The following is a 15,958-nucleotide window of genomic DNA, read 5'->3' on the forward strand; positions in this document are numbered from 1 at the left end:
GAAATAGAGACACGAGGATATGTGGATTTTAGGTCTGGATTTATGGAAAACAACCCAGGTGGGTTCTAGGCTTGGGATGCCCGTCAAGGCTATCTCCTCAACTATCCACTCAATAGCTGAAACAAATAGAACAAACAGTTCTTCACTTGTAAAGCTGGTAACTGCTCACAGCCAATATTGTGTCAACATTCCAGTGAGGGGGCGTTATTAACAGGAAAATTCACCTTATAGCATGTATACAAATTGCTGTGACTGCAATCAATTCCATGCTTGCAATTTATTGTCTTATAGGACAACCTAAAACGACGCATGCAAATTGTGTAATCAAAGTCATAAAATGTTGCTCAAAAACTGAAGGTGCCAAAGACAATCCCTGACTAGGTGCCATTTGGTTTTGGGCAGGTCATGGCATATTTGATGGTATGATAAGAACAAGCAAATGTTACAAGATTGAATATTTTTTCACAACAAAATGTAGAGATGGTACAATTTCATTAAATGTTGCACTAGATCAAATGGAAGTGTAGATATCAAGGAAAAGTATGGTGAAATGGGTAAAGCATGAATTTCTTGCTCATATTCACTCTACAACACATTTGTCTATATTTAGCTCATGCTAAAATTGTCTGTGTAATGCCTCCCAACCACATTTTCCTGGTGCTAGAAATAATACCTTGATGCATGTTGGCAATGACTACAAAACCAAATGTTTAATCTTTTATATACTATTTTTCATATGCATATTTGCTTTTTATATCCAATATATATATAATGCAATTCACTTTCCCCTGTCATCTCTATAAGTATATAACAAATCTTTTTTTATTTACTGAAGATCCTCTTGCCCACAGCATTGGACTCCTAAATAGTCCCAATTTGAGCTCTCTCATTGTATGGGCAGATATTGTCATGTACTCAAATATTTTGCGTAGTGGAGGGGCTAAAAGACAAACAAGCACCTTGTGAAAGATTTAAGATTTCTATGCTCAACAGCACTGTTAGTATCGTTACTTTTAGGGCAAAGCTATGCATGTCGGGAGATTCATGGCTCCCACATAAAACAGCAGCCCTGTGTCTCCTCTGCTCTCCTTCCCCTGTAAAAATAACTTTTTGATTTATTCATGTTACTGGGGAACAGAGAGTTTAGTCTGTAGGACTATTGCTTTCTCAGGCAGACATGCCTGATTCCCTCCCTCAGCCAGTGTTCAACATCTGGAGGAAAAAGTGTGTGTGTTTGTGTGTGTATTTGCGTGTTAATGCATCCAACAGCCCTATCTCCTAATCCCAAGAAGATTTTGCCAAATCATGCACTACCTCCTGCCATTGCCTGGATATATAACAACCCCCCAATACATAACAACTTAAGCAGTGGTAAAGTGTGCTGGTGATAGCATCATAAGACATATTTGTTGTTAGTGGTGTAAGAAGTACAGAAATATACATGACAAAAGTCTGTCCATCCAGCTACTGTGTTTCTTATTAAATTAAAGTAATGGGGGGGGGGGGAGATTAACTTTGCAGAGTGGATTTCATCACAGAAGACCTGCAACCAAAGATTTGTCTTGTAATGCGTGTAGTTCAAGTAGTTCTCCCTTCCTCTTTGCCAAACTTGACCCTAGGCTGAAAAGTGTCCTGCCTCACAAGGCCTCTGGCACTCCTTTTCCCAAACAGCACCTGTCTCATCTTCAAGTGTGTGAGTCTTCCTCCTAGCCTCACCCTTTCTCCTCTGGCATCTCCTCTTCATATAACTTCTTCCTTAGCCTATGCTCCAGCACCTTTTTTCAACCCCCTGCCTCCTCTGATCAGTGCATCACATCACTTGCATCAGTTGCCTCTCCTGCCTCAAACCCCTCCCCTCTAATGCTCCAGAGTCAATGGTGTTATGGCTTTGTGTCCTACTGCACAGGAGACATCCCATATTGGAATAGCTGTCCTCTGGTCCAATTCCAGTTTAAAAATAAAGGACAATAAGAAGGGAGAGCGGAGGCCATAAACTTCCCCATCAATAGTTAGTATCTGGACAGCACAGTGAATAGGTCACTTGGTCACAGCTTTCCTTGCAATGGTGAGATGTATTAAATTATAATAATTATTTCTAGTGGTGTAGTGACTAGAGTGTTGCATAGGGAGTCAAGAGATCCAGGTTCTAGTTACCACTCGTCCATGGAAACCCACTGGGTGACTTTGGGCCAGTCACAGACTCTCAGCCCAACCTACCTCACAGGGTGGTTGTTGTGAGGATAAAATGGAGAGGAGGAGGATTATGTCCACCACCCTGGGTTCCTTGGAGGAAAAAAGGTGAGATATAAATGCAATAAATAAACAAACAATAAAACAAGTTTTTATCCATACAAATAAATCAGCATATGCCAATTTTTCTGCATATCGATTTCATCTTTTTGTGGCGATGCATTTCCCCTTTTTTGGTGATTTCAAGTTCCATTAAATGTTGCTTGAAGCTAAGTAATTAAAAATGCTGATCCTCAACACCCACTTTCTAAATACTCACATATGGTCTATTGATTTCAGTGGAATTTACTATTTGCAGAAGATACTTTGAAATATGCCCCAGCATCCCATTCTGAAAAACATTATGTAGAAGCAAATACCAAGGCTTCCCAGCACTCCCAGGGTTTTGACTTAAAATATGCTTTGACAGAAGGAAAGGAAAGGAAAGGAAAGGAAAGGAAAGGAACCTCTCATGCAAGCACTGAGTCATTACTGACTCTTGGAGGGATGCCAGCTTTCGCTGACGTTTTCTTGGCAGGACTTATAGCGGGGTGGTTTGCCGTTGCCTTCCCCAGCCATTATTACCTTTCTCCCAGCTAACTGGGTGCTCATTTACCGACCTTGGGAGGATGGAAGGCTGAGTCGACTCGAGCCGGCTGTCCTTCTAGTGAATGTAACTATATTATATGTATAGTTATTGGTACATTTTTTTAAAAAATCATTCTCTCTGTGCAGCACTTGCTTGAGATCTGGTAGATTCACACTGAATGTAATTCACAATTCAGTTAAGCCAGTTAAGTATTTCAGTCTGGCTATTATTTTGCTCAAGTTCCATTAAATGGGTTCCACATTGGGCTCACGGATTTCAGAGGGACAAAAGAGTCACAGCATGAATTCACTATCAAGAGCTCTAAAAAGACATATAAATAAATTAAATTGTAGGGCATTATCTCAACTCAGAAATAAGATATTGAAATCAATAACGTCATCTCTCCCCCATTTCCATATTTACTTGAAACAAATTCATAAGGACTAAAGATTATGCAATATTTGTTTGTTATTATAAATTACTTGGTATGAAACATTACTCATTTGGAGACGGACTAGATACACATTATTGTTACTATGGGGGATCATGATGAAATTTACACTACCCAAGTCAAGCAGCTGGGTCCTTCACTAACACTACAAGAGTTTGCTTAAGGGTGTCTTTTTCCAGAATCTCTGTCCTGATCTCTCCAGTGTGGAGTCCCATGGTGAAGAGCTCTGGCTCAGTGGCCTTGGTCAGCTGGTAGGAGAGCCAGGCATTCTGGCCAGCATCCGCATCCACTGCCACCACCTTAGTGACCAGGTAACCTGGCTCGGAGGAGCGAGGGGCCAGCTCTATCCCAGTGGAGCCATCGGTGGGAGGGGAGGGGTACAAGATTTCGGGAGCATTGTCATTCTGGTCCAGGATGAAGAAAGTCACTGAGACATTGGAGCTGAGCAGTGGGGGAACATCTGGGAAACTGTCTTCTCAATTTTTCAGAAGGAATATTTTACCTCTTCATTAATTCCTTCAACTAGATCAATGGCACCTACTATACACAATGCAGATCCTTTTGGGATATCATCTTTGACTTCATACACATGTGGCTAAAAACCAGTGCATTATTGTTTTCATCTTGAACAATTACTTGCACTTGCATAGTGCCAAATCAGACTGGATCATCTCCAGCAGTATCTGTAAGGATTGAGTTATAAACTTATCTCTCATCTCTGTCCAGGGATTTTTCCAACACCAGGTCAGGATGTCTAACACCATTTTCTCTCATTTGAACATCCAGAGAAAAAATGGCTACGCCTGTGAGTTGGTACATCTGCACTGAGTTTATGTCCAGATTTGGATTATAAGCTTCAGGAAGAGGAAACTGCGGTCCCAATGTAGATGCCTCATTGATTTTCAATTTCTGTTCATCTGGTACAAAATAGGGTTATTATTTATATTTCTAATTTCTACTTTAACTCCGTGATGTATCATTTTACTGTTCATTATAATCTAAAAATTTATCAAGCACTGCAAATCCTTTCCCTGTTTATGTGTTCTCTGGTACATAGACGTCCACTATTGAGATCCAGATACTGAATTCCATTATGAACAGAAAGGATGTGTATACCTTGGTCAGAGACATCCTTTATATGCAGCCCCAGGTCTTTTGCAATGTTTCCCACTGAGAAACCTTTGTGCATTTCTTCTTCAGGATTGGAATAGTGGATCTTCCCAGCAACTGCCTCCCAAGCAGCTATCAGCAGAAAACTGAACAAAGCTTGGTTTTTACAAGACCCCAGCTAAAATAATTGTTTCATTATCACACATATAGAGGCACTTCTCATTTGGGTCTTACCCCTTCCTTTTAGCCAGTGTTGTCACACAGGCTGACAAAGCTTGATCAGCCCACTTTCAGTGAAAATCTGACTCTCATCTTTTCACTGAGCAGCCAGGTTGGTAGGCTGGATCCTTCTTGTATGGTTCTCTGATGTATTGGTGAACAGCAACATCTAATGTGACAGTTTGTGTATTTGAATGGTTGGTGTGTTTGTGTGTGTGTGTGTGTTGTGCAGAGTTGATCCATTGAAATAATCACCGCGCTATTTATAGGTAGAGAAATGGGGGTGGTGGTTACTGAATGTCTCCAGGGGGATGAGAAATTCTTTAACAATTTCTTATAGGTAGGGCTCACCATTGGCAAGGATTCTGCCACAGCTTCTTTCTTTTTCCCTAAGGAATTTTTTTCTTTGGTGCTGCCACTGTAAGTGGCAATAGCATCAACTGTGTTGGCAGCCTGGCCCCATTTTGCATCCACCACAATGCCTCATTCTGGGAAGGGAAGGAAGGTGATGCCCACCAAAAATGGGGAAGGAAATTTGGAGAAAATTCTGCAAAGTAGCCTTTTATTTCTTGGGGGTTGGGGTAAAAAAGGAAAAATCTCAGGACTTTTCCTAGAAAAATGTCTTCTGAGAAGTTTGGGCTCAACACTAGTTGCCATTCTTCAGGGTGCAGAATTTTTCCAGGATCTTCTGAACATTAAATTTCTGAGGAGTGATTGTGGATACATCTTGTCTGTAATACAGGTGCTGATAATACCGCTCCTTCCATGAAAGCCCTGCAGCAGGTGTGAGGGTGTTGTGACCAGTTCCAGAGAAAAGGTGGAGCTACTACTGTGCAAACCTGACCTCTAATTTCTTGCAAGTTTTCTTACCTCATGAAGAAAACTTCTAATTTTTTGCCTCACTCTCAGGGCATTTTATAATTTCTTTTGAATCTCTTTTGCAGGCATTTTTGACCTTACCTAATCACTCTGAGCTGTCTATGTGTGTGTTTGTGTGTATTTGTGTGTGTTTCCTGATACACATCTCTCATTGCTGTGCAGTCTCCCAGGATCCTTCTGCTTTCAGATCTGATGGAATTATGGATGGAATTACTTCATGACGTTTTCCCTCTAAGTTTTCATTGAAATGAGGAAAGCCAAGAAGGCTACAGGCTGCAAGAGAGATGATTGTATAATGAAAGACAGGACACTCACACATACTCCTCAATTACCTCATAAGTAAGGTGAGCACAAAAGCTTTGAATCAAACCCATGAGAATTTCTCCAAAATTACTTCTTCTTTTAATTTCTTTTTGAAATCAATTTCTTTTCAATCAAATTGAATGAAATTGGTTGGGAAAAATGTAAAAGTAATTTTTGGCACAGTACTAGAAATAAATTAGAATTTTGTCAGTTACTTGATTTACACAGAGATTGAAACCCATTAGCTTGGTTGTATACTTTTAAACTACTGACTTCTTATTGTAAACAGATTTTAAAAGCAGTTTGTTTTAGTTCTTTTGAAAGTGGACTGTTTACAGAGAATTGTATAGCTTTGTTTGTAATTAAAATAATTTCCGTCCTTCAGTATTATCTTTTCAAGACTGCCCATCTGGATCATTAATAACTTCAGCATTGTTATTATAATAAAAATTCAATTCCTAGTTAGAATATCTTTAGTAAATACAAGCACATGATACATATATAAATATATTCAAAAAATGCTGGTATTTCCCATCCCATATATGCAGTATATTTTTAGAGAGGTAAGATATGTAGCCATAGGAATCCCTACATTTTTATGTGACGATGATGATGATGATGATGATGATGATGATGATGATAGGCACATACATACTTCTATTGGTTCTGTCCAAGGAAAACTGCTGGCAGAATGGATTTCTCCTGCCTCCAGCAGCCCTCTGTGAATGTCCTAATCTGCTCTGGGGAATTAGGGCACTCTGCAAATGCTCAGCGGTACTTGTCTTTCAACATTCCAGAACACAAACTTGGTATTTGAAAACAAACTCCTGGTGAGATCTTGACACAAATTAATTTGGAGGTTTGTGGAGAATGGGGAGCAATTTCAAGGTCATGATGAAAAAGTACTGCATATACTGAGATTTTTATTATTATTGCTTAACTGCTATTTCTGCTCAAGAGTTCTGTGTCATGGATTTACTGACTGATTATTGGCTAGTATGTTCTTGTAATGGTGTGCTTTAATGTTTCACAGGTGTAAAATGGGGGTAATGTCCTCTAGTATATATGCAATGTACTGCATAAATGTGTATTATATGTATTTGACTTGTCATTTAGTGTGTCCTTTGGGACCATCTTCTTTGGGACCATCTTCTTGCATACACTTTTAATCCATACTCTCTGCTTCTGGCATCTTTAAGTCTGGATTAGGAAGCCCTGCCTTTGTGTGCCATACCACCCTGCTGGCCTAGCAGGATCTAGCTGTAGCCTATCCACTTAAGACTCCACCTGTAGCCCTGTGATTCTCCCAGTTACCAGAAACACTTAATTAAATCTAACTCTGTCAATTGGTGGAGAATGCGGGCATCACCAACTGACAGATTTTGATGTAATTAACCCTGTGATTCTGTTAACTGGAAGAATCACAGGGTTAATTAAATCATACTCTGTCAGCCCCACCCACTATTCCCATCTGTGAAATGCTGGAGGATGAGAAGGCATGTATGACAGTGCTTAAGTCTCCATCTTCCAGTAAGAGGTGTAGCTGGTGAAAAGCACCCCTGGGCCACATCCATCATCTGGGCATCTAAGAGCAAGGGCAGGTCTAGCAGTATCCCCATGCTATGAATCTGACATTTCAAGGAGACTGCAATCCTATCTAAAAATGTCCTTTTCCTTTTAACTGATTCAATCCAAAAGCACTCTTCAACATGATGTCTCCAAAGCATCTTCAACTAATATTATTTTAAAACACAAATAACAATGCCACAAAAAATGAGTAGACAAATTTAATAAAATGGTAGATCAATTAAAGTAGATCAATTAAAGCTATAAGCAGTTCAATGAAAAGATTGATAAAGTTAAAAGTTCTTAACTTGGAACCTAAAATCTAATAGCTTAGACAGGCATCTCACAGATCTTGAGATTTTCTACATGAGGAATTTACTGTGCACTCATCATTCCTTACTCATGGTTGTTTACAGGTTCTTTAGATGATGTCATAATCCTTCAGTTTTGCTTTGTGTCTAAAGACCACTTTTGGCAATATTTTCAGAGTAGGGAAAATTCAGTATTTATTTGCAAAATTGAAAGAAAATGCTTTTTTTCACTTACATATTTGCATTATTCCGCTATACTACACAGTAACCTACAGGTTATGTGGTGGAAAAGCAGGAAAGGGCATGCTCTTTGTGAAGTCCTCAGATCTCAATTCTCTGATGAAATTGAAAGTAGATATAGGAAAATAATAGCCTCATGTAGAAAAGTTCCTGGGAGGTTATTCCAAAGGTGGGGTGTCACTACCTCTGTCACTACCCACCTAATTTCTGTAGAGGGGGATACTTGGAGAAGGGCCTCAAAAGCAGACTACAGTGTTCAGGTAGACTCATATAGGATTCCCCTGGAATATACCCTTTCTCCAATTTGCATCTGTTCCGTTTTCTCCAAACCCCCAGATTTCTCTGGAAATCTTCCTTCAATTCCCATTGTTACCCCAGTTCCCTAAATGTATTAGCTTCCAACCTAAGTGTTCTATTTATTTTCAAAGAAAGTGGATGAATAGTTCCTCCCTGACACATGATATTCATTAGCATTTTCAAGACACTAAGAATTGTCCCAGCCCAACTAGAAAAGATGTAAAACACTAAATGGAGATTTAAAGAAAGGGCTACAACTGTATTGAAACAATAGAAGAGCACTGTCTAAACTGAACCTGCCCACCTGCCCCAATCAGGAGGTATTTCCTCTAAGGTGAAATCTAGGAGCATCCACCTTCAGCTGCGTGCCTCCTTCAGGCAACCCTATCCATGCCAGAAGTTAGTTCAGCCCTAATGCTGATTATTTGTTCTTCTCTGCTGGTCCCCTTTTGGAGCTGAGGATGTTCCTATTGGCATCCTCAGTCCCAAGCTCTAAGATCAATTAGGCCCAAGTGTGGCTTCCCTCCCCAGATCCTTCACATTGGTGAGTATGGAGATTGGCTTGAGTAAGCTTCCTTTCAATGCTTGGTTGCTCAATGAAGCACTTCAGATTCTTCCATCATCCATCAAGTGACTGCATGTTGTAGCCAATTATGGCCACCTCAGTATACCACAGGAGACATAACTGAACCACCCCTATACTGAGCACTTAGATTAAGTGCTAAGTACATGCAAGTTTCTGTAGTTAAAAAGCTCTCCAAGCATGGTCAATTAGGACATCAAAACATCCCCTCTTGGCCCTCCAAAAGAGCAAACAGCAAGGGGCAGGAAAATTAATTTAATTGAGAGATGGAATATAGATATTTTAATAATTAAATAAATGAATAAATATTTCATGAACACAACTTAAGATAAGTTCCCACTAAATTTAATGGAACTTACTTCCAGGAAAGTGTGCACAGGACTGTAGCTTTTCTTTTCTTTTCTTTTAACTTAAGATATCTTTCAAAATCACATTCCAAAACCAAACTTCTAATACTGAAATTTTGCCGAAATCTGATGTTACTGAAAATTTTCTTTGAAGTTCATAAGAACATAAGAAGAGCCAAACTGGATCAGACCAAGGGTCCATCTAGTCTAGCACTCTGTTTACACAGTGGCCAAGCAGCTGTTGACCAGGGACCTACAAGCAGGACACAATGCAACAGCACTCTCCCACCCATGACCTACTCACAGTGATTGTTGTGAGGTTAAAACTCATAGAATCATAGCATAGTAGAGTGGGAGGGGCCTATAAGGCCATCGAGTCCAACCCCCTGCTCAATGCAGGAATCCACCTTAAAGCATACCTGACAGATGGTTGTCCAGCTGCCTCTTGATTGCCTCTAGGGTGGGAGAGCCCACAACCTCCCTAGGTAACTGGTTCCATTGTCATACTGCTCTAACAGTCAGGAAGTTTTTCCTGATGTCCAGCTGGCATCTGGCTTCCTGTAACTTGAGCCCTTTATTCTGTGTCCTGCATTCTGGGAGGATCGAGAAGAGATCCTGGTCCTCCAAACTGCTAACCAGAAGTCTCAAGTGTGAATTAAAAACAAACAAACCCTGGAGTGCTAATACCACACACACACACAAACACACACACACACACACACTCAGGAGATAATACAAGTGACCAAGCAATTAGTTGACGAACATCATGGATGAGAACCAAGAGCAACTTCAGATATACATATGATACAAAAGTGGACAAGATTTGAGTAAATTCATAGCATCGAATTGGTAAGACTCAGGCTGAATTTGAATGATTGTTGGCTTTAGAATTCTGCCTTGCATAGCAGAATCAGTTTACAATTATACAAATGTGTCTAATATGGAAGTGTGTCAGATTCTTCCTCCAGTTTGATGGAATGTTGGTGAATAATTGACCATTTTTCCTGTTTCAAAAATAGTTTCAGACTGTTATGTACGTAGTCTGCCTGCAATTTCTCTGCTGCTTTTTATTTACATTTGCTAGAACTTCAGTCTCAAATGGCTAGAAAATGTCTTCATTGTTTTATTTACTTCCTTGTTTTGTATTAATCACAATGTTTCTCACCCTCAATTTATTAATTGGCAATTCACTTTACAAATTGGGGACAAAAACCAACATTAAATCATGTGGTACATTAAATCATAACATGTGTCTTGTCCTTTGGGGATCTTGGAGTAGCTTGAAACTCTACAAACATGCCCAAGGTGTGACTGAGGTTGCTGTTTTATACATCATTACCTGGGAGTAAGCCCCATTGAACATTATAGGATTGCACTGTTCAATCCTGTGTGTCTACATAGAAGTAAACCTGATTGAGTTCAATGGTCCTTACCCCCATTAGACCCTAAACTTCTTTCCTCCTCCTAGGTACTGAAAATCTGCAGACACTGCTGGATGAGCATCAGCCTGGCCAAGCAGAATAATTTTACAGAACCTATGTTTTAAGCTTTCTGCCCCATTCAAGATTTATGTGTTGCAAAAACTTGCTTCTAGAATTCTCAACAAAAATGATTCATGTTACATGTTTCTATAGCTAAGTAGAAAATGTAACTATTTATATTGGAATTGAATTGATGCAACTGTATGTGTCGTATATAGAGCAGAGGCTAAAAAAAAGTAAAGCATTTCTAAAGAAATATAGGAATATTCATTCTTGTATTTGTTGACCTTTCATCTTTCATTCTCCTGAATAAATAAGAAATAAATTACCACTCAAACATTATACTGGAAACTAATTAACAAGAATAGGAGGATTCCAGGAAACTCAATGTCATAGTCTAAATTGAGTGCCTCTATTTTTGAGGTGGGGAAATGGAGTAGAAGTAATCGTATAGATAGATAGATAGATAGATAGATAGATAGAGATAAATAGAGATATTTTCCCATAGCTGACTTGAATTATATGAAACCAAAGATGTGACAATCAGTCATGGTGGCTTGAAGTATAACAGCAACTATTAAAATCAATCAAATAAACTATGCAATCTTAACTTGTATAGTCAAGAAAAAGAACTCACCATGCCCTCAGTGACTTTATCAGGATCTAAATTGCTACCGCCACTGAACATCAAAGAAATGTCTGATTTGCCATTGCAAAGGATATTCTCTGCTACCTGGACACTGGGTTGCAGGAAAGTCAACTCATTCCTCCTCGATTCAGAGGACAGACAGACCTGGTAGGAATACGGCAAGGTCCCATCCTCATAATTTGGTGGGAATATGGCACCAGCCTTTGAATGGGGATCAGGAATAAAACACTGAAGGAAAGGGGGATTCTTTGACCTTCGAAGTTTCATCATGATGGTCAATATCACCGTCACTAGGAACAGAAAGGACACCAGAGCCAATGCCAATACCAAATAGAACTGTACATCGGGCTGAGACACTGTGTCATCAGGTTGGGAATTCATTTCTGGGAGAGCCTCCTGAAAGTTCTCAGCAAACACCAAGTTCAGAGTAACAGTGGCTGAGAGAGGAGGAAGTCCACTATCCTTCACCATGATGACCAGCCTCTGCTTCACAGCATCTCTCTCAAGTAGCTCCCGGGCTGTTTGGACCTCTCCTGTGTGGGAGCCGATAGTGAAGAGGGAGGGCTCGGTGGCCTGCAGGAGGTGGAAAGAGAGCCAAGCATTGTGCCCAGAGTCAGCATCCACCGCCACCACCTTCGTCACGAGATAACCTGGCTCAGCTGACCGAGGCACCATCTCAAAGAAAGATGAACCCTCCGCTGCTTGGGATGGGTACAGGATCTGGGGAGTGTTATCATTCCTGTCCAACACACACACTCTCACCGTGGCGCTGCTACTGAGGGGTGGGGAGCCTCCATCTTGGGCCTTCACTTGGATCTGAAACTCCCTGAATTGCTCATAGTCGAAGGAGCGCTGAGCATAGAGGCTTCCAGTCTCAGAGTTAATGGAGATATAGGAGGACAGAGGCAGATCCTCAATGTTGCTCTTGAGAATGGAGTAAGTGATTTGGGCATTGCGTTCCAGATCTGGGTCAGAGGCCTTGATGTGGAAAATGGAAGCTCCAGATGGGTTGTTCTCTGGAAAGTAGGCGGTATAGGAAGATGTTTCAAAGGTGGGAGGATTATCATTGATATCTGAGATCTGTATTGAGATGGTTTTGTGTGTGGAGAGAGGAGGTGTGCCTTTGTCTATGGCTGTGATTGTAATATTATACTCCGGGGTCCTTTCTCTGTCAAGCGGACCTTCTATGAGCAGCTTGAAGTAGTTATCTGAAGATGAGACTATCTGGAATGGTACCAGTTCTCCCAGATGACAAGTGACTTCCCCATTCTCTCCAGAATCTGTATCATGAACTTTGATGAGAGCAATCACACCTCCAGGAGCAGCACCTTCTGGGACTGGACTGGACACAGAGGTAAGGATCACATCTGGAGCATTGTCGTTCTCATCAAGAACCTCAATCTCCACATTGCAATGTGCCACCAATCCACCTCCATCACTTGCCTGTATTATCATCGCATAGTTTCTTCTGTCCTCAAAATCGATACTTTCCATAAGTGTCATTGTTCCATCTCTGGGGTCCAGATGAAATTTCTGTTCAGCCATTTCTGGGATGTTACTGAAAGCATAAATTATTTTAGCATTTGATCCTTCATCGCTGTCAGAAGCTTTAACTTGAAGCACAGAAGTTCCTCTTGGTGCATTCTCCTTTAGGCTTACCTTGTAGGTTGCCTGGGAGAAAACAGGTGGATTATCATTAGTATCAGTAATGATAATTTGTATATTGATAGTCCCAGTTTTTTTAGGATCTCCTCCATCTACTGCTTTAAGGACCATATGGTGTGTGTGTTTCTTTTCCCTGTCCAGTTGATCTTGCAATATTAATTCTGCATATTTGCTACCATCTTTGTTCTCTTGAACTTCTAGCTCAAAATATGGAGTTGGGTTCAAATGATAAGTTTGGAGGGAGTTGATTCCAATGTCCTCATCTTCAGCATTTCCAAGAAAAAATCGAGCTCCTGGCAAATTAGACTCACATATTTTGAGCACAATATTTTCTCTCCGGAAATGTGGGGCATTATCATTAATGTCTTGGATAAAAACATTTACATGGAAAATATTCAAAGGATCTTGAGCTACAACTTCTAATTTTATGACACATGCAGATGATTTTCCACAAATCTCTTCCCGGTCTATCCTGTCCTTCACATACAGGTTGCCATTTTGTTCATTCAAAGCAAAGTATTGCTTTCCTGAAGAGATACCAAGCTTGCGTTTTGACAGCTCTCTGACATCCAGTCCCAAATCCTTAGCAAGGTTCCCCACAAAGGAGTCCTTCTCTGTTTCCTCTGGAACTGAATAGTGGACCTGCTCAGACACCACCCAGCAGAATGGAGACCAGAATAGGAACAGAAACAGCACTTGCCTTCTGATGGCTTCTCTTGTTCTCCATGTGAGCCCTCCTTCCATCGTTGTCATTGCCTGTCCTCTTTTCTTTCCTCCACTTCCACTTGGATTTTCAAGGCTCCCAGTTCTTTCTAGTAAGATGCTAGAAATATGTAGTTCTTTTTAGCAGGTCCTTTGGAAATTTAGAGCTTTTCTTTCTGGACTAGCTTTTCAAAATTAAACGTTCAGCTGCATCTCCTTACTGATCTGCTGAAATGTAATAGAGGGGAGATTGCTTCAAGAGCCTCAATTGCTAATCCGTGGCTGCTCCCTTGTTGTCCAACAGCGACACTCTGAGTCCACATGCTGAACTGCTGACCATATTTCTTATAAGTCTATTCTGGATTTTATTTCAAAGGTAATAGGTTCATTTATTTTTTAAAAAATAGCTTTCTTCCATAAATACCCAACTGCATTTCAATGCTTACTGCTGAGTAGACTCTGTATAACTATTGTATTCATACTATTAAAAGTTATTCTTTTCAATGTGAAGACTGGTGGAGCCTGATTTATACGGGGAGAAATGTTTTAACACATATTCTTTTTTTTTTAATGCACAGCCCTAGCTTTTGATCAGTGTAAGTTTACCAACACAGTGATAATTGTTTTCAAGCAATGCATTTAAACAAAATACACAAATGGATAGGAATAGAAGGTGCTGCCTGATACCAGTAGTGACTAACTGTTTGTCTGGCCCAATGCTGCCCTGGCTAGCAGCCACGCTCTAGCAGAGGCCTTTCCCATGACCTGCTCCCATCCCTTTGTCTGGAAATTGAACCTGGGACCTTCTACCTGCAAATCATATGACCTGTCCACTGGGCTATGACCTGGGCAGGATCTACACTACTGCTTATAATGGTTTATAATGGATTTGACAACTGTTCAGGCCCAGGACACATTACATTTCAAACCATTTTTGAAGTGTTGTATCCTGCTTGGTGTAGATCTGACCTTGAAGTCCACCCACGTAAGGAAATATGTTTTCACAGCCTTTTTTAAAAGATGGGGTTGGTTTGGGGGGAGACACCATGAATGGGTCCTTACAGATTTGTGCAATATTAGAGACTGTGTGAGCACTGTCTGCCTTTGTCTTGACAGCTGTCTGTTTGAAAAAATAATACCTATATTTTGAAAGATATGTTTCTCAATATGATGACTTAATAATTAACTGCCAACAGAGAATTTAGTTTGTTAAATTTTGAGTGAAAAGATCACCATAATAAGACTACTGATGAGTGAACTCTGTTTGGGTCACTTTAAAATTTATTATTTCTTCTATTCATTTTAAAGCTTTCTTGAAAAATATTTTGCCCCCCAAACTCACTAAATGATTGTTTGAGAACATTCAAACACACGCAAATGCCCACCAGCGCCACAGAATGAAGTCCTGATTTGCACTCAGTGGAGTTCTGTTCATATTGTAGGAAAAGGGGCTAGCAATTTTCATCAATTCCTCCTTCCCCTGCAGCCCCTGAAAGGCTGCACTGAACTATCAGGGGACCCTCTGGAACAGCATCAGGTTTGACACTGGGGGTGAAGGGGAATCGGCGAAAACTGAAGGAAGCTTCCTCTGCATCTCTGTTTGTGGAGAGACAAGTCTGGATCCAACCTAAAGGTTTCTTTCTTTCTTTCTTTTTGGAAACATAAAGAAATGAGAAGGAATAGAGGACAACAAGTAGTGAGGTGAGCTTAACAGAGATAGGAGAATCCCTTTCAGCTTCAACTTGACTAGAAATTATACTCTAGATAATTCCCCAGGAAAACAACTGCATTGTTTCTGCTGACCATGCGAAGCCGGCCTCTGTCTTGAACATTTAAACTGGAAACAGCAATTCCAATTGTCAAGTGATTACAAAAGTCATTGCTAATGCAGGTGCGTTGTCATTCAAGTCAGTAACAGAGATCACAGCTTTCGATCTGTCACTCAGTCCTCCCCCATCCATGGCTTGCAACTCAAATTCATATAATAATGATGCTTCAAAGTCAAGGCTGCCCCAAAGGATCATTTCTCCTTTTGTGGAATTAAGGAGAAACATTTGGGAATTCTCCTTTGTGATTTCTTCAAAAGAGTATTTTAACTCTCCATTGACTTCGCCATCCAGATCAGCGGCTTTTACTGTATAGACTGTGGACCCTTCATAGATTTGGTTGACTAAAAACTGGTGCATTGCTATTAGTGTCAAGAATAATGACTTGGATTTGCACTGTGCCAGACCTTATGGGTATCAGCAGCTGTAAGGGCTAGATCATAAATTGATTGCACCTCCCTGGCCAGAGGTCTTTCCAGCATCATATCAGCACACCTTATTTTGTTTTTCT

The 15,958-nt window shown here is 40.4% G+C and overlaps 1 protein-coding gene across 8 annotated transcripts in view; it reads right to left on the reverse strand.

Moving 5' to 3' along the window:
• Positions 1-15,958, reverse strand: part of LOC134401297 (protocadherin gamma-C5-like) — a 298,584-nt gene that overhangs the window by 203,209 nt on the left and 79,417 nt on the right. Inside the window, exon 1 of one of the 8 annotated variants that reach the window (XM_063130071.1) lies at positions 11,243-13,853. The exons of the other annotated variants lie outside the window; for them this stretch is intronic. Within the exon in view, the coding sequence (XP_062986141.1) occupies positions 11,243-13,672 (2,430 nt within the window). The 5' untranslated portion in view covers positions 13,673-13,853. Of the gene's footprint in view, positions 1-11,242; positions 13,854-15,958 lie in introns of those variants that run through there. 8 annotated transcript variants of the gene reach the window in all.

Source organism: Elgaria multicarinata, chromosome 7 (genome assembly GCF_023053635.1).
Source record: "Elgaria multicarinata webbii isolate HBS135686 ecotype San Diego chromosome 7, rElgMul1.1.pri, whole genome shotgun sequence".
Lineage (NCBI taxonomy): Eukaryota > Metazoa > Chordata > Lepidosauria > Squamata > Anguidae > Elgaria > Elgaria multicarinata.